Source organism: Dioscorea cayenensis, chromosome 3, assembly GCF_009730915.1.
Source record: "Dioscorea cayenensis subsp. rotundata cultivar TDr96_F1 chromosome 3, TDr96_F1_v2_PseudoChromosome.rev07_lg8_w22 25.fasta, whole genome shotgun sequence".
In the NCBI taxonomy this organism is placed as follows: Eukaryota; Viridiplantae; Streptophyta; class Magnoliopsida; order Dioscoreales; family Dioscoreaceae; genus Dioscorea; species Dioscorea cayenensis.
The window spans coordinates 17,985,978-18,006,167 of NC_052473.1; the positions used below are offsets into that span (position 1 = coordinate 17,985,978).

General features: G+C 32.9%; 3 protein-coding genes across 3 annotated transcripts; 1 reads left to right on the forward strand and 2 right to left on the reverse strand.

The window, feature by feature from the left end:
* The first annotated feature begins 338 nt into the window (after positions 1-338).
* Positions 339-1,761, forward strand: LOC120254400 (mitogen-activated protein kinase homolog MMK1-like). The gene is made up of 2 exons (XM_039262516.1): positions 339-518; positions 1,289-1,761. The coding sequence occupies exons 1-2, from the start codon at positions 452-454 to the stop codon at positions 1,459-1,461; spliced, it is 240 nt and encodes a 79-aa protein (XP_039118450.1). The 5' UTR covers positions 339-451; the 3' UTR covers positions 1,462-1,761.
* Positions 1,762-13,578: 11,817 nt separating this feature from the next.
* On the reverse strand, positions 13,579-15,980 carry LOC120282733 (probable small nuclear ribonucleoprotein F). The gene is made up of 5 exons (XM_039289586.1): positions 15,881-15,980; positions 14,292-14,379; positions 14,151-14,188; positions 13,968-14,032; positions 13,579-13,874 (listed from the first exon to the last, which is right to left on the reverse strand). The coding sequence occupies exons 1-5, from the start codon at positions 15,884-15,886 to the stop codon at positions 13,805-13,807; spliced, it is 267 nt and encodes an 88-aa protein (XP_039145520.1). The 5' UTR covers positions 15,887-15,980; the 3' UTR covers positions 13,579-13,804.
* Positions 15,981-17,378: 1,398 nt separating this feature from the next.
* Positions 17,379-18,674, reverse strand: LOC120255530 (auxin-responsive protein IAA33). The gene is made up of 2 exons (XM_039263342.1): positions 17,817-18,674; positions 17,379-17,714 (listed from the first exon to the last, which is right to left on the reverse strand). Exons 1-2 carry the CDS (start codon positions 18,242-18,244, stop codon positions 17,630-17,632), a joined length of 513 nt encoding a protein of 170 aa, XP_039119276.1. The 5' UTR covers positions 18,245-18,674; the 3' UTR covers positions 17,379-17,629.
* Between the last annotated feature and the right edge of the window lie 1,516 nt (positions 18,675-20,190).

Sequence of the window (20,190 nt, forward strand, 5' to 3'; positions counted from 1 at the left end):
TATGCTGTCACTGGACATTAATAACAATTTATCTTTGATACGTTAGGTATGTGTGCCCCTGTTAAGTCAGTAAGTATGCTATGAGGGCATGCCCTTGAGGATTTATCTTGGCGTTATGATAATCATCATTCCAAATAATTAACCTATGCATCGTTGGAGATAGGCTTGCTTTTATATAATAGAAATAATCTTCAAATGCAATACAAGATCTTTAATTTATGCAAATTCTCTCTGGATTATGAGGAATATTTGAATCATTATAATGTTTACAATGCTTTAAGCATTCCTATTGATATTTGCTAGGCCATGGCTGATTTAATACTTTTCCACAATGCAGCTTATTGGCACTCCAAAAGAGGATGATCTGGGTTTCTTGGATGAAGTTGGCAGAAGATCTATCCGCCGACTTCCTTGTTACACCCGGCAGTCATTCGCAGAAAAGTTTCCGCAGATGCATTGCACAGCAATTGACCTTGTTGAGAAGATGTTGACATTCAATCCAAGCCAGAGAATAACTGGTATGCATTTGTATCTGTGCTACAACTTAGTTTTTTCTTTTATTATTGATTGATTATGATAGAAACTGAACAACTACTGTATGCTATATTGGCAAAGAAAGAATGACAGTCTGATTATTTGTTGAGGATATATATTTCCTGACCTAAATCTAGAAATAATATACCACAGATATATCCATGGATTTAAGTACCTGGTCTGCTATTGGAAAATAAAGGTTGATAACCTAGATACCCAATACCCTTTTCAGCATCTGCATGTGCTATTGTTCTCGCTGTTGCTTCTAGCTTCTTGAATGTGTTGAGGTTATGGATGAGGCTACAATAGAGATGGAAGACATAGTTGTATTTTACACAGCGGAATATAAAATGTGTGTCATGGCCCATGTATGTGGATTAGTAACAGAAAATGATGAACAAGTACCTTCAAGTGATTACTGGTCGATTTTTTTCTTCAAATCTATTAAATCCCTAAAAGCAACTTGAATATTTTTTCTGTTTTCAGTCTTTTAGCTTAATGAAGTGATTGCCACTGCATGCTTTTGTATTTGACTCTAGAAATTCATAGTGAATGATGATACCTATATTTGTATGCTTTACTTTCTTCAAGTTTTCATTGTAAATGCATATAATCTTCATAAAATACAAAAAAGTCGGATAGTGAGGACATGAATCCGATGTCATTGTTAGGACATTTAAGCCATCCATCATGTCACATGAATCCGATGTCTTTATTTATTTATTTATTTTTTAATTTTTTTTTGCATATGCAGTAGAAGATGCTCTCGCGCATCCTTACTTCGCATCCCTACATGACACAAGCGATGAGCCAGTATGCATGACGCCCTTCAGCTTCGACTTTGAACAGCATGTAATCACCAGGGACCATGTGAAGGAGCTAATTTACAGAGAGGCCCTTGCATTGAATCCTGAGTACCAGACCTAAGAGCTTTGGAAATTTTAATTTACAGTAGGAGCTAATTTATTGCAGTGCCTGTTTATGTGGATTTGTTTGCAACTGTTGTACATATCTGCAGTCCTTTTCTTTACCCAACTTAAATTAAACTGAATCTTAAGAATGTGGGTGTGTGATGTGCTGTTTCTACCCCTGAATCTTAGAAGTCATGGTTTGTTTTTATTCAAATTTAACTAATTGTCTGATCATCTTATTTCTCAACAATTTAGTGTGCATGAAGTGTGAATAAATCTACAAATAATTAGGCGATTGAAATTGGAAATTTTTATATGAAACTATACTTAACCAGAGGGGGCGCCGGTGGCCGAAACCCTGACTCGGCCTGCTGGCATAGTGAACAGGTAGGCGGGGTTATTGATATGTAACTTGCCTGTATTGCAGCGGGCTCATTGCCCTCAACCCATGGCATGTGCTAGAGTTGGACATCCAACTCATTGCATTGCACACTATCCAGTATATGTATATTTTTTTTGTTGTTTGTTTGAGGAGATTTAGAACTCCATGTATTTAGAATTACGAGATTTAGATGTTAGATATAATTGAAAATGCAATAGATTTCAAGTTACATAGTATTTTTTAAAATCTTGGATTTAAAAATATAATACAGTTAAATTCCATGTTTGATTGGATGCATTCAGAATATTGTATTATATCATTTCGTGTTTGGTGAAAAATTAAACATGACCACTTTATGGTCACTTAACTTTATATTTAATTGTTATTGATATATACCAATAAACATGACAATTTTTTAATATATTACTTCATACAAAATTGAGGATAATTATATATATATATATATATATATATATCAATATATGTATATATATTTGGAAACTTATTTATACTGCCGTGGTTTTAAATTAAGTTTTTTTAAATTATTTAAAATTTGTTTTAAATTGAGTTAAAAATAAATTCTTAAATGAGATTATATTTCTAGAAAAAATTAAATAATTTTACAATTAAGACCAAAAGTTATTTTTTTATGGAATACGTAAATAACAAGGTAGTAATAATTATTATAAATTTATAACTCATAAAACACTAGCTAGATGAGCGATTTTGTTTTACAACCAATTTGACCGTAAAACTAAGTCCTCTATCTAGTGCATTTTGAGTTACACTGGATTTTAGAATTCATTGAGATTTAGTGAACCAAACACCGGATTTCTAAGAACCCAGTATTCTGAGTTACATGTAACTTCAAATTCATCTAAAGTAACAATGTTTTGTTTAGCAGGATTTAAAAAGTTGAAGTAAATGCAAATCAATCAGACCCACTTTTGGGTGAATTTTAGAATACGCTCAATTTGGCCGTATTTTGAAATCCTGAATTTAAAATGCCCAATGGCGGAAATAGGAGGAAGATAAAGGGGGGGCTTGACTCAGAACTAAAAACAAATTTTGAAGGTTCTCTCTATAAAAATCGATATATATATATATATATATATATATATAGATTAGTCGAATGGCATGTCATTACCATTCAATCCATCCAATTTAACAAAATAATAATAATAATGAGTGCTATAGAGACACAATTATAAAAAATTTTAGGATTGTAAAAAGTCGAAGAAATAAACAATATATTTTTATAATTATTTTTTTAAAAAAAATATTTTTTTATATGTTATATAATAGTTTATAAAAGTTAGGAAATTTTAACAAAAATTTTACAAAAATATAATTTTCATAGTGTATAAATTAATTTGTAAAAAACAAAGGTGCTAAATAATATCTTTTTTGAAAAAAAAAAATTTACTACATAAACTACTTTGTAAATTATTAATGGGGCAAATAATAAAATTTTTGTAAATATTATTTTTTAGACTATAGTATTAATTTGGAAAAAGATTGGTATTTTTAAAAATACTAGAAATAAAAACAAGAGAGAGTGAAGGAGTGTTTTGCCTTTCCTCCTTCTCTAGTTGGAGATTTTTAGAAGGGTGAGGAGGAGTTCGGAGGTGTGACCTGCGCTTGGTTGGGAGAGGAGGAGGAGTTTGGAGGGGTGATTCACCTCTCCAAACCCTTTACATCCCACCCCTCCAAATTGGAGTCTTTGGAAGGGTGGAATTATTAAAAAAAATTAATATTTAAACCTTTATGAAAAAACCAAATTATCTTTTATTAATTTGAGAAATTATCATAATATCTTTTTAAAATATAATTTCATCTTTCGTATTATTTTTTGATTTACTTTATTAATATTAACAAAGTTTGTACAAAATAATATTATATATATATAAAAAAAATTATTATGATCAATTTTATATAAAATAGCAAATTAGTAAAATAAACATTACATTTCTCCTCATTCTCCCTCTCTCCTGTATATATAGACAACATTAACTGGGGTCAAGGGGTGTTCAATCACTCCCTTGACCGTCCCCCCCCACCCCCACAAAGACATGCAAAATAGTCATTTTCCATTATTTTGATATTTCTTAAAAAATTATTTTTTTATAAAAATAGTTAAGTTAGTTGTTTATTTTAATTTTAAAATTATAAAAGCTTTAAAAAATATTTTATTTTGTATATAAAAAATTTCAAAATATTTGCTTAAAATTATTTCCTACCTATTTTTTGAAATGATCTATCTTAAAATAACAAAGTTTTATAATTTATATATTTTTCAAAATCTAATTCAAAATCACTTCATTGTAAATATTTCAAATATTTTTCATCATAACTTTCATTTTTCTTGAAGATATAGTTCAAAATTTCATGTTAATCATTATCTATTGGTAATATATTAAATTTTAAAAATAATTAATAAGAAATATTTTCAGATAAATTATTTGATATATATTTACAAACAGTACCTATGGCTATTTACCAAATCCAAATTTACATATCTTTCAAAAAAAAAAAAAAAAATGGCATTTCAAATACATCTTACCAAACATGAGATTTAACCCTCACTGAATTCTCAAATACAAGATTCACAAATACATTGTAATTTGAAATTCACCGTATTTCTAATTACATCTAACTAAATGTCAAGTGTGTTTGTAAATCTTAGATTTTAAAATACAGGAGAGTTAAATCAAATGTTTAGTTGAAAATATTTAAAATATTGTATTATATAATTTTATATTTTGTTGATAATTAAAATTTGGCCGCTTAAGTATATATTTAATTAATTTTTATGTTTATAAAGAAAATATTTACTTTGTATGTCTAATATTAAACATATTATGTACTATCAAATATTATTTAGTGACAAAAAAAAATGATTTATGTAGTTATAAAACACTATAGTCAAGCATCTTTTTTTATGTCTTATTCATGTTAAATTTTATTTATAAACATATATCACACATCATGTGATAAAATTTTTTATAACTTATTATATAATCATGATTACACACACATATAAAGAGTTATTTACATTGCCGTGGTTTTAAATTGAGTTTTAAATTTTTTTTAAAATTAATTTTAAATTGAGATAAAAAAAAATTTAATGAATAAAATATTTCGTTATATATATGATAGAATATTTCAATAAAAATTAAATAATTTTAAAATTTAGGATATACAAACCAAAATGTTTATGGAATACATAAAAAATGAGATGGTTGCAATTATCATCTCCTTATAACTCATAATACATTATATAAGGGATTTCAATTTACAGTCGATTTGGCCATTAAACCAAATTCCTATCTAGTGTATTTTGAGTTACATTGGAATTAGAAATCTAGTAAACCAAACATTGCATTTTTTAGGATCCAATATATAGAGTTACATGTAAACCCAAATCCAACCAAACATCCCTTAAACTTCTAAAAGAGATATATAAAATAAAAAAGTCTTTACTTTGTTTAACAATATATATATATATATATATATATTGTTAAACTTTTTTAGCCAAGGGTTTTGTTCGGTTTCTCAGGTTTGTGTTGATGGTGAAAGGGGAGGATGGAAAGACTTGTTTTTTTCTCCTACTTCATTCATTACCATCATAATTCATTGCTTTGTTACATATAAACCAAACTCGGAATGGACCCCACATGGGCCATAACAAACATCAACAATACATTAAAAGCTTGTTTAACTATTCCTAATTAGGGGTGCAATCCAGCAAAGCTAAGCCGAACCGAGCTTTGAAGTGTTCGAGCTCAGCTCAACAAAATTAGCTACAGGCTCGAGCTTGGCTCGAGCTCGATTTGAGCCCAAACTTGTAAGCTCAAGATTGGGTTGAGATAGTACAATTAAACTCGAGCTCGGCTCAAAAGAAACTCATTTATGACAAAAACAGGCCAAACTTGAGCCCGCTTCGACCTAGGCTCGATAGAAGCTCATTTATGATAAAAATTGAGCTGAGGTCGAGCTCGCTTCAAGCTTGGCTTAAAAAAAGTTTAAAAAAATAATAAATCATAATGACTATTATTAATAAATTAGTTTTATTACATAAATCCATTCATACATAGAAAAAAATGCATATTTAGCGAGCTCATTTAGTAGGTTCATGACTAGTAGGTTCATTATTAGGTTTATTTAACATACTTGTTAATAGGCTCGCGAGCAAGCTCATTTACCAAGCTCGTGAACCTGCTCAAGAGCTTGATAAACAAGCAGGCTCGTTTAATAATTTGAACTCAAATGTTAAGCTTGAGCTCGGCTCATTTATTTAGTGAACGAGCTATCTCAAAGCCAAGCTCCGAGTAGCTCGTGAGTGGCTTGGTTCATTTGTAGCCCTACTCCTAATTAAAGCCCAATAGACATATTATCATAAACCCGCTATTTTGATACATTCAAACACAAAACCAACTTAACCAACACATACTAACAAAAGCATTAAATTTAACACTCCCCCTTAATGCTTTTGAATGACATAGTTCCCTTAAATAAATAAACTTCTCACTTAAAGTGCTTTGGTGAAGATGTCCACAACTTGACTATTGGTCATGACATGCTTGATGATAACTTCATCACCTTCAACTACTTCCCCAATATAGTGATACTTGAGGTTAATATGCTTTGTTTGGCTATGGAAGACAGAGTTTTTTTTTTTGACATTGCTATTGCGGATTTGTTGTCACAAAATAGAATGGTGGCCTTACCTTGCTTCTCCCCCATATCATTAAGAACATTCCTCAACCACACAATTTGTTTTTAGCTTCACTCGCCGACATATATTCGGCTTTCACGGTGGAATATGCTACTCTTTCTTGCTTTTTAGATGCCCATGAGAACACACCTGATCCGAGAATAAATGCATAATCGGATGTGCTTTTCATGTCATCCACAATACCAGCCCAATCACTATCACAAAAATCAAACAACTCCAATTTCTCATTCTCTTTCTTTTCATACATTAGCCCAAAATCTTTTGTACCCTTAATATACTGCAACAACCTCTTTGAAACTGCAAAATGCATTATGCTTGGTTGATGCATAAAACGAGACAATAATCCTGAAGCATATATGATGTCGGGTCTTGTAGTAGTAAGATATAATAGATTTCCAATCAAACTTCTATAGAGTGCCGCATCAGCATCACCACTTCCATCTTCTTTCATCAATTTTTTATTTACCAACAATGGTGTGGATACCGGATTATAATTCTCCATCTTGAATTTTGAGAGAATAGATTGGGCCGGGCATACTTCTTTTGAGAAATGAATACACCATCCTTGATCAACGTCAATGCCCAAAGAAGTAATGAAGCAAGCCCAAATTAACCATTCATCTCATACCTCTTCATCTTCTCATCTTTGAAGTCATGTATCATCTTCACATCATTTCTATTAACAATTAGATCATTAACATAAAGAGAAACAACAAGCATATCGGATTTCCCATGCTTGATGTAGAGTGTTGCCTCATTTGGGCTTCTTTTAAATCCATTATTCATGAAGTAAGTGTCAATTTGATTATACCAAGCACAGGGTGCTTGGTTTAAGCCATACAAGGCCTTCTTCAACATATACACTTTGTTATCTTCATCTTCAACCACAAAACCTTGCGGTTACTTAACATACACTTCTTCTTTGAGCACTACATTCAAAAATACCGACTTCACATCAAGTTGGTATAATCGCCACCCCTTGTGCGCGGCTAATGCAACCAACATCCTTATTGTTTCATGTCTTACTACCGGTGCAAATGTCACTTGATAATCAACTCTGGGTTGTTGTGTGTACTTCTTGGCCACTAATCTTGCCTTGTATTTTTCCACTGAACCAATTGGGTTTATTTTGGTTTTGTAGACCCACTTCAGTCTGGTCACATCTTTTTCTTTTGGTTTCTCCACCAATTCCCAAGTGTTGTTTTTTACAATCATTTTTATCTCTTCCTCCATTGCATTTCTCTATACTTCATCTTTTGCGGCTTGTTCAAAGCATTTCGATTCTATAACACAAAAGTTACATGTGGCATAAATTTCACTAAGATTTCTCATTCTTACTGGTGTTGAGCTTAGAGTAGATGAACTTGACCCAGCATTTGTTGGAGATTGACAATGCCTCCGATTTTTGCCCCATGAAATAGACCCAACACATTCTTGAGTAGTCATCAATAAAAGTGATAAAGTATCGATTACCGGCATGTGAAAGTGCCTTCATGGGACCACACACATCGGAATGAACAAGCTCAACGGTGCCTTGGCCCTCCAAGCTTTCTCCTTAGGAAATGAGTCTCAATGTATTTTACCAAGTGCACATGCTTCACAAATATCGTGCTTTTCTTCAATAATTGGTAAGCTATATACCATCATCTTTTTGCTCAACAATTTCAAGCTTTCAAAATTTACATGTCCAAGTCGTTTATGCCACAATCATGATAAATCTTCAATACATGCCTTGAAAGCAACATCTTCGGCGGGTTTGAGAGTGAATGGAAAGTTTCTATTTTTCTTTATTCTCACATTGGCCATCAATTCTCTTTTTTTCTCTATCTTGCCATAGATTTTGCATAATCCACCTTCAAAATGAATCACATGACCATGATCCAAAAGTTGAACAACATTTACTAGATTTTGTGCTAAATTTGGGCCATACAACACTTCATGAATCAACATTAGACCCTTTTTTGAAGCAACGGCAATCATTCCCTTTTCTTTTGATTTCACAACAGCCCATTACCCATAGTGATTTGAGTAGTATTGGTTGTATCAAGCTTGCAAAAGATTGACTCATCTCCGGTCATATGATTGCCACACCCACTATCAATATACCACACATCACTTTTTTGTTCAACGGCCGCTTGGCATGCATAGAATGTGCTTCCATCACCACTCTTCTCTTCAATGTAATTGGCTTGCTTATTTCACTTAAACCAACAATCTTTTTGCATGTGACCAAACAATTTATAATTATGATATTGGGGCTTTCCCTTAAACCAACAATCTTTTTCAACATGAGAGGCTCTCTTGCAAATATTACAATGAGTTTGATTTTTTTTTTGGTTGCCTTGATTATTATTTCTACCATCTCCTCTTCCAAAACCACCAAAACCTCTACCAAATCTATCACCACAAGATTATCCTCCGGTGCTCGGACTTGGCTTGGATTGTTCCTTCACATTTAGACTAGATTGGAAGGCACTTTCAATTAATTGTTCAGTGTGCCTACCCAACCTTCGGTCATGCATCTCAAGTGACCCCATTAGGTCACGAATGCTAAGAGTAGAGAGATCTTTTGGTTTCTTCAATGATGGCCGCAATGTTGTTGTATTTTGGAGAGAGGCTAATAAGGATCTTCTCACATACCGATTTATCGGTCAAGATTTCACCCAAACTCTTAATTTGATTCACTATTACCATCACCTTTAAGAAATAATCGTTTAGGGCTTCATTTTCCCTCATTTGGAAATTTTGAAAATCCCTTTTGATAGCCAAGAGCTTCACAGATCTCACCTTGTCGCTACCTTGAAACTCCTTCTTTCTATCAATGATCTTAAGGCAACCATCAAGGTGAAATTATCCGATATCACCAGTATAAAACCAGCCTACTCCATTCTCATCCACCTAGGAGAAATATGAGAATGATTAGAACAATAAAAATGTAATAAATCATTAAATCATGGTTATGGTGAGATTCTTACTTCATACACCCCATTTGTTTTGGCCTCATTTTTAAAATACCCTAATGTCACATTGTGTACACCGACAACAGTCTCCCCTCAGGTAAGGTTGCTGTCGAATGGAATGTATTATATACACTTTTGTGCTTTTATGTATAAACAAGTTGTTGTTATTATTATTATTATTATTATTATTATTATTATTATTATTATTATTATTATTATTATTATTATTGAGTTTTAATTTGGATTGTTTTATTTTTATGCTTGCACTTCAAGCATGAAAATGTGCACCTTGAATGCTTTCTGTTGATAATAGCTTCTTTATTTATTATTTTTGGAAAAAAAACAGTTCAAACGAAATTGAGTTATTTCAGTTAAATTGTATGTAATTTTAGCCAGTAACATTTATAACTTATAATTCTTTCATATATACTCCCAATCTTGTCTATCATAATTTATAAATATATTCTTCACTAAAGATCAAACCAGAGAGAGACAATATGACTATATTAAAAAGGTTTAATACCTTATTTATTCCCTTTATTATAGTCGATCAATCTTTTTAGTCCTTTTATTATAATTTGTTCATTGTCAACCCCTCAATTTTCACGTCAGCATTTTGGACCAGAAAAAAAACGGAGCTATTTGAGGGAAAGACTAACATTTACCAAATATAAAAATAGAGGGACTGACAGACTGTCCATTGAATATAATAGAGGGACTAAATAATGTATTACACATTAAAAACTCAACTTCCAAGGGACACAGGCGAACTTAAATAACTTCAAAGAAATCATAAAAAAAAAATTTAAAAATTTTAATCGTAAAAAGCAAAAAGTCAAAAATAATTTATAATAACTTAAAAAAATTTTAGACATGTCAAAATAATTTTAAAAAGAACAAAAAAAAAAGACTCTGTGATGAAGGGTGTTGCAAGAGCTGCACAGTCGTGGACCTCGCCGGATCTTTCTATAAACACAGAACAATAAAATAACGAAGTTGGAAGATGCCGTCCTTGGAGGTTTTGGAGGTTCCTCCTAACATATGGATATGACAAGACTCATCAAACCATCATTCATGATATTCTCGCTAAAAGGGAGATACCCAAGATAAAATTCAAGAATTGTAATGCCGAAGTTCCAAATATCACCAGCGAAGTCATCGTACACCCCTTTGTTGTTGAAACGCTCATAGCTCAAGTACGAGATAGTGCCATATGAGGTCTTGCAACCCATTGTCGGGGAGACCATGCAGCTGATACCAAAGTCCGCAATCTTGAAGAACTTGTGATTGTCAATGAGAATATTGACGAGTTTGATGTCACGGTGGACTATTTTGCGGCTGTAGAGGTAAGCTAAGGAGGATAGCACTTAATGGTTGACTTCAACAAAGGAGGGATTTGACAGATATGCGATGAGAGTCACTATCCATGGGTGACTTCAACAAGGAGGATAGAGAGAGACAATATGACTATATTAAAAAGGTTTAATACCTTATTTATTCCCTTTATTATAGTCGATCTATCTTTTTAGTCCTTTTATTATAATTTGTTCATTGTCAGCCCCTCAATTTTCATGTCAGCGTTTTGGACCAGAAAAAAAAATCGGAGCTATTTGAGGGAAAGACCAACATTTACCAAATGTAAAAATAGAGGGACTGACAGACTGTCCATTGAATATAATAGAGGGACTAAATAATATATTACACATTAAAAACTAACTTCCAAGGGGCACCGACGAGTCTTCATGTAAAACTTAAATAACTTCAAATAAATCATAAAACAAATTTTTAAAAATTTTAATCGTAAAAAGCAAAAAGTCAAAAATAATTTATAATAACTTAAAAAAAATTTAGACAAGTCAAAATAATTTTAAAAAGAATAAAAAAAAAAGACTCTATGATGAAGGGTGTTGCAAGAGCTGCACAGCCGCGGACCTCGCCAGATCTTTCTATAAACACAGAACAATAAAATAACGAAGTTGGAAGATGCCGTCCCTGGAGGTTTTGGAGGTTCGTCCTAACATATAGATATGGCAAGGCTCATCAAATCATCATTCATGATATTCTCACTAAAAGGGAGATACCCAAGATAAGATTCAAGAATTGTAATGCCGAAGCTCCAAATATCACCTGCGAAGTCATCGCACACCCCTTTGTTGTTGAAACGCTCATAGCCCAAATACGAGATAGTGCCACATGAGGTCTTGCAACTCATTGTCGGGGAGACCATGCGGCTGATACCAAAGTCCGCAATCTTGAAGAACTTGTGATTGTCAATGAGAATATTGACTAGTTTGATGTCACGGTGGACTATTTTGCGGCTATAGAGGTAGGCTAAGGAGGATAGCACTTGATGGGTGACTTCAACAAGGAGGGATTTGACAGATATGCAATGAGAGTACTATCCATGAACTCGAGGAGGAGCTCAATCTTGTCAGAGTTGTCATTAAAGCCATGACAATAGAAAACGAAGGTGTTGTTGGCGGCTCGGAGGATCTCGATTTCACGGTAGATTTGGTGGTGTCATTGAGGGATCCTTTAATGTTATTTAAGGCATAAAGCTTGGTGAAGGGTTTATGCTGGGCTAATGCCGGAGCCTCAGCCTGGGAGGCGGACGTGCCTCCTCAATTTGAAAACATCTAATCAGTCCCTCCTACATCAAAAAAACATCCAATCAGTCCTTCCAGCATTTGAATTTTTTTATAGTCCCTCCAACATTTGAATTTTTCAGTCAGTCCCTCATGGTTTAGTCTCTGGAGGTAACTCTCTTAGTTACTTTTTTATCTAATACCAAATTTGCCCTTGCCATTGGTGGGAAAAAGGAAACTTTGTATTTATTTCACAAATCTTTGAAAACAAAGTTTTTTTTTCAAAAAAAATTTCCAAAATTAAGGTTGACACCGAATACCTCATCCAGCATATATCAAAGCAAAAAATATAAGAATGAAAATCTAAATTCAAATCACATTGGATTAGATTTGGCTATAAGTCTAATTCATTGTACCAGCTATTATTCATATTTTAGTATGCAATTCCACATAATTTGTTTATAAAGACTATTAGCATAACTTGGTGAATTGAATTTTATGGTCCATTGCCATTGTTAGACATTTATTTTCATGGTTTTCTCTCACCATTTTCTTTTTTGAAGTTATCATAATAGGTTTATTAATTCAAAAGTTCTTGAAACTAAATTTTTGCTCATATTTTATTATCAGCCTATATTATTATATTCAAATAATTGTCTTCTCTGGAATATAAATTTTATTTTTTCTGGTTAACAAATAACGATTGACAAATATATGCATATCTAATCATTAGCCATGAAATTGTTGAACATATATTTTGATATCACCTGATAAATCAAATTATGGATACTTTATTTAAATCAAAGGGTTCTTGTATGCCAATGTTGTCTGTTATAGATGGTTATTATGTTCATTTATGTGCAAAATGCATCTCTAGAAATAGTTGAACTTTACTCCTTGGAAACAATATGCATCTTTTAGGAGAAGTTTCCTATAGTCTCACATCAATGTATGCAACTTATGCCACTTTGGACACTTCCAGCCCCACTACAAATGCAATGAAAGAGAGAATGTATTTGAGATTGTTTTCCTTTAATTTATGTGCATCTTTGATTATGGTGTATATAAAACCTAGAATCCCTTACAATTTGCCATGCATGTGCTAGAAGCAAGAGTGAGAACTATATCAATTGATGTGTCATTGATGGGGCAGCCTAAGTGGCAGCTAGTGACATGACATCAGCTAAAGATGTCACAGTGGACTTCTACGTGATGTTTTGAATTTTATAAAACGCTGATTGGACTCCACAACAGCAAATTCACCAAAAAGGTAAAATATGCTATTGTGGCTTTAGATGCAACGGAACAAAGATTTGTGGGTCTATTATTAAAAAAGAATATACGACCTATAGCATTATAAAATGAAACCTTCCATGGCCACCAAGGAAATTACCCCCAATCGTATTTGGCTCTAGAAGTAAATTGTGAATGAAGATGATAAATGCTTTACAAATTAGCAATCAAGACATAGATGGCCACAGCAAGGATGTAATACAATGTAAGAGGTTAAAGAAACCTTAATATCATGAGTTGGAATGTAATGCATTTTAAAATATTTTTGTTTGACAAATTCCACTACACTTGCTTCTAAGTTCTCATTGTGAATGCATCTTCATCATAAAATACAAAAGTCTGATAGTTGGCAAGTGCATGAATCAGAGGTCATTGTTGCATTGCTAATCGATCATGCTTTCTCAATCCGCTTCAGCATCTTCAATGTCTTCATCCTCTGGTACCCCGCGGAGGTACAGGACATTGTTACACCTGCAAAGAGGGAACTAAGAATCATGGTCGAGTTTTCTAAACATATTTAGGTAGTTTCGCTCTTAAACGGTATCTTGAATTCTAGCTAATTACCTAATCAGTATTTCTCCGAGGTTTCCAGTGAACTGTCCATCAATGTATTCTTCAGAATTGGCTAACTGCAGCAAAGGCGGTATGACTGTTAACATCAATATGCCGATGAAACAAGGATAAAAATAAGAAAGTAGAGAACGAGTGTAGTTCCAAAATCGACAACTTCCACGTTGCTGATGGTACCTGCAAGTTCATGTAGGAGTCCACAGAAACTAGATAACCTGAAAAAAAAAACGTAGGTAACCAAACAACATTATATAAATGTACACTTGTAGTCATTAGACACATTAGAAACTCTATTGATGATGATGATCAGAAGGCAACCTTTGTATTCCATTCCCCACTTCAGTTTCACAATCACAGACTTCCCAGTCAAATTGTTCAGGAAAGGTTTTGGATTTACAGGAACAGTCTGAAAATACAATTCAGTGTCATCAGAAACTAAGCAAAACAGAAAGGATGATGAAGTTGGATAATGTACCCCGCGGTGTGAGAGAAAATATGATATGATCAATCATAATCTGCATCTATTGCAAGAAGAATGAATTGATAACATGCAATCTACAGACCGGACGACTTATGCTCAGCACTATGATTTGTGTACATCGCAGTCAAAACTGAATTTCTAGCTAATGGTTTGACTGGAGAAGAAGGCCAAGACTAGGTCAAAATTATCACAATTGATTTCTAACCACATGCTGCCCATTGGGCATCAAATATTCAAATGTTCACATTGATTATTTTCATTAAGAATCAATATTAAAATGATGATGAGAGCTAGCATTGTGAAATCAAATTAAAATTGACAGATTTTTGTACAAAGTCATTAACTTCAATCAAAGGCATTATAAGAAATAAAAAACTAAAAACATTACCTGCAAAATATAAAGGTTATGAACAGGTATCCAACCTCATATAGATTTTATTTTTGAACCTGGTGGACTAGTGGCCCATGTTTTAGATGTAAGCACCACGAAAACCGATAACCCAAGGGCCAAATCAATATGCTTCCTAGTTATCACACAATGTTCTCCTTCTTCAATACATATTGGTATAAACAAACTGCTATGTTTGTGTGAGTTATCACACAATGTTTTTCCTTGCTCGATACATATTGGTATAAAACTAGTGGTAAAATTAAAGAGAACACAATAGAAAGCTGATAATATAAAATGAATGTGTCACTCAAGAAATAAATAAATAAAATAGAAATAACCAATGAACTTCCTACTCCAAAATTTCCATTGTGCCTTTAAAAATCATTTAGTGCATAATCCATACTGATGCCAAGCTAAATGAAGTAAACAAAAAGATAAAATCATGACCAATCCATCAATAAACACTTTTTTTCTTTTTTTTTTCAAAAGATAACCTAAAGATATTGCCAAAATTACAGACCACACTACTTTAGTAAGTTGGTTATTTGATTCAATCTGCAAATATAAATAAAAGAGTAGTCTTGAGCCTAAATTTCATGATTCCCCTGAGACTCTACCCTAACAAACTTTTGAGAATTCATATAACACCAAAAAGAAATGTTTTTTCAATCCACGAGATGCACAAAAAGTGCTTTTTTTCACAAATTATACTACAAAAAGGACCGCAAAGAGAGAACACATTCAAATCTACCCAAAAAAATAAAAAAACCAAGCTGAGAACTTTCCATCAGAAAGGTAAACAAATGCTTCAAACAATAGTTCTAGCAAAAAGATCAAAGCATATAAATCATATATTAGTTAACAAAAATACAAATAGAGCCACAAATCAAAGCAAATAGAAACAATACTCGCATTTTCGAAAAAAATCTAGGGTTTCACATTAAATTAGGGTTAAATCCTCAACATCCATTCAGAGAGCATAGACCCAAACAATAGCGAGAAACCTAAAGAGGAGAAAGAGGGAGAGGAACTCACCGCCATTGGAAAGCAAACCCAAGCTTCGAAGATAACCCACGAGAAAGAGCGATGGAGAAAGAGCTCTAGGGTTTAGCGAGAGCCTTTAACGGGTTGGATAGATAACGGGCCGGATCCGTTTCATCTAAACCCGACCCGATAAATCATCCGATCCGAATCCAATACTGAACCCGCTAAGCTAAACGGGTCGGATCCGGTTCTTTTTAAATTGATTTTTTGACTTTTACATAATTAAGATTGCTTTCCTATTATTTTTATTAATGATAAAAAAAAATTGTTTTTTTAATTATGAGATTTCTTGTAATATGGATGAGATCTTTTGTACAACTTGTGAAATTATATGAGCCCATGTGGAGCTAACTTGTATGAGCAAACATACTTGATAAAAACTAATTAATTAATCATGTACCAAAACTTAGCATTGTTGTCATTTGTATTAATTGTGTTCTCATGGTTTTCTTTTTAGATTCTTATTCCATGGATGAGAGGAGCTTCAACTTCAACATTTTCATGCCATAATTAATTACTCCCAAACATCTTTGTCTTTGAAATGTAGCTAACTTAGACATATTCCTTTGGTTTAAATTGATTAAATACTAATTATCATATCATATAATTTACTACGATAAAACAAATAAATCTTAAATTATTTAAAAAAAAGTCAAAAAAAAAATCTTCATTAGAACGGCAAAAAACAGTAGATGATATTGGTGATCATTATATACCTAAATAAAAGATTACGTGACAAAATACAAAAAAATAACAAAACAAAAATAATACTCTCAGAAAATTATTAAAGGTGTACATCAACAGTCCGTGGTTGTACATACAAAGCAATATTAAGTGTCATAAATTAGATTTATAGTTTTACTAGTAGATCGTTAGTGTTGTTTTTCAATTTTTCAATTTTTTTAAAAAAATAAAGTATTCTCTCCTAATATACTTATAAAAAGCCATTATACTAAAGAAGATTTTTTTAAAAAAATATAAATAAATAAAGCTCCAAATTATGTTCTTTCAGAAGGGGACATAAACATAAAAAACAAAAAAGAAGAAAATCTATATTAGGGACTGAAACGCAAGTTTATGTCATTGGAGGCTTTGCAATAATTTTCTCAAGGTTTATATAATTATATCAACATATATATATATATATACACAAGGCTACAAGCCAGGAATTGCAACTCTCTACATCAAAGTCTTGACAAAACAGTACATCCAACTAAACAAGTACTTGAAAAGACAAAGAAATAGTATTTAATATACAAGACGAAAGGACATATAAATATGTATTAGTAGTTGGTGATTAATAAGATGACAACACATGAATGCAAGGACTTTGAAGTTTGAAGTATATATGAACACTGCATTGAAGGTTACTACCAAACTGATTGTTAACAAATAATAATAATAATAATAACCTCACTTAGCTGAATACATCCAACCAACCCCACTAAATGTGGTGGTTTGAACTTTGAGGGTGTGGGCAGGAGAGACGAAAAGGAAACTACTTTGTAGATCACATTCAATCTATACAATTACTACAATTGTAACAGCTTGCATTAATTTAGCTTATGGTCACCCAATAAATCCCCATAATTCTTTGGGCCAACCCTTATTAAAGCATCCTTTAAAGACCACACTTACTTAGAACATACAAGAGCTCAACAAACAAATACAACAACAACAACAACAACAACAACAACATCAACAACAACAACAGCACAATGTCTTTATCTCTGTCACTTATCACTGATCTCTTCCAACTAGTTGTTTTTGACGAGTAGACTTCACTGGAATTATTCGTATTCTCTTTGCAACTCGAACAAAATCTCTGTGAAAAATTAAAAACAAGTATTCTCAGTTACATTGATATATATATATATATGGAGGAATTGAATGAACTTATTTTAAGCAAGAAATGAACTATACTGACTTCCAATTGAGATCTCCAACAAGAAGGAGATCATCTTCCATGTCCTCATAGGCAACAATGTATCCAGGCACAGCATTAGAAAGATTAAGACCTTCGACGAGTCTTTCTTCGGTCTCGGTATCAACAAACATCCGACGAAGAGCAGCTGCAAGACTCTCATAGCCAGCATGTTTGTGGAGATGAATACGGTGACAAATGGACCTGCCTTCAAGAACAACTGTCACTGGCGGTACAACGGAAGCCGATAAATCATCGTCTTGACCGGAGAGCTTGAGTAGCTTCCTAGAAGTGCAAGGCATTGCACTTGCACTAGAAGTGGAGTTATTTTGACGATACAAAGGAAATGGTGAAGAAGTTGAATGTATTCCTCCTCTCTTCTCATTCCATCTTCTTTTGAATGCTTCTTGTTGTGACTCTAGTCCATTCATGGTCTATTCTTCTTCTTCTTCTTCTTCTCCTTCTTCTTCTTGTGTTTGTTTGTGAGAGAGAAGGGAGAGGTAGGAGGTGGTTGTGAGAAAGTAAGAGTGGTAAAGCTTGGTATGGAGGGGTTTTATAATGAAAGAGATGGAGTAAAGAGTGTGAGTTATGGTTTGTGTGTTGGTTGAAGGAGAGAACGGACTGGAACTAAAGAAGAGAGAGACATATATATAAATATAGTGAGAAGAAGTTAGGTTTAGGGTTAGGGTTTATATATAAAGTAAAGAGAGGAAGAGAGTACATATATATATATATATATAAAGAGATAAAGAGAGGAGAGAAGTTAGGGTTAGGGTTAGGGTTTATATAGAGGAAGGAGATACAGAAGAGTGTTTGGGGGTTGCTTGAGAGTGGGAAAGGGGAGTGTGAGAATGGACTATGGAGAAGTGTGTTTAGGGTTTGATGAAAAGAAGAGAGAGGAGTGTTTTTAGGGTTTGGTTATTGTGAAGCGTGGGTATGCGTGGGAACGACCGCGCTGCGGTCGCCGAACGGCTCGGCGTTTGACTCTCAACAACATGGTCCTTTGTTCCGTGGGCCCTACTTCTTTCTTTTTGTCTTTTCCTTTTTATTTTTTTTTTATTTTGTTTTTTTAGGTTATTGGATCTTGAAGCTAGTTGGATTCGGGTTTGGATCCGATTTGGTTTTGGATCCTATTTTTGACCAGGGTTCCTTGAGAGAAGTCATCTATCCTGTTTCAGAACCAAGTTATTCTTTAATCTTTTTCTATCACATCTTGATACGTGGTTTTTTAATTATAATATAAAAAATAATCAGGTGAAATGACTTTTCTCTGAGGACCCATCTTATTTTGTCTGAAAAGGGGGAGAAATAAATGCTATTATTCAAAGAAAAAAAAAACATATGAATGTTATTTCATATACTAATTTTTATGAAAAGAGAATTTAAAAAATATATATATAATGTTTGTTTATTATAAAAATAGTTAATATTTATAAAAAATAAATAAATAAATCATATTTATTAAAAAAAAACAATCAAATGGATGGAGACGGAAAACTGGTATGGCAGAAAAGCTCAAAAATGAATGTCCGGCAAAAACACATCATATTTGTAAGAGTTAAAATCAGATTAATAAGAATTGAAAACATTGATACTTAAATATGTCTACAACTTCATGTTACGAAACTTAGGGTTAGGGTTAGTGTTAGGGTATAGAAAATGTGCGCAATTATAAGGATTGTTGTTCGATTCATCAATCCCTAGTGTTCACATGTCATTGGCTGTGTTCTCACGCTTATGTTTTCCTTTGACGTGTTCCTTTCTTTGCCATCCCTAGAACAACACAACATTCACCAATGCCCTACACCCTGCCTATACCTATGCTATATATATATATATATATATATGATTTTAAATAGGCTTGCATGTTACATTTAGGGGGACGTTCATTTTAGGAAAAATGGGGGGAAGTGAGAGGAAGTGGTCTGACTTCCCCCACTTCTGGTGTTCATTTGTGCTGAAGTGAGAGAAGTGCCACTTCCCCCCACTTCCGACTGAAGTGGATTTTGAACTAAATCTACTTCAGTATTTTTTTTACTGAAGTGGAGGGAAGTGAGTCAATCTATAAAAACTAACTTATTTTCACTTCTAAAGTCTTTTTTGAACTCATAGAACTTTATCCAACACCTAAATCCTTGGGTTCTATTCTCACTTTTCTGACAAATGAACACAAAAGTCCTGGAAGTGATATCACTTCCCCCCAATTCAGAGAAGTGGCACTTCCCTCACTTCCTGACTTCCCCTCACTTACAGTGAAATGAACGCCCCCTGAAGCAAGTTCTTGATAAATTATTTCATAGGAAAATAACTAAATATTTCATGAATATTTTTATTTAGATCATATAGTGAATTTATTTAAATTTAATTTTATGTTTTT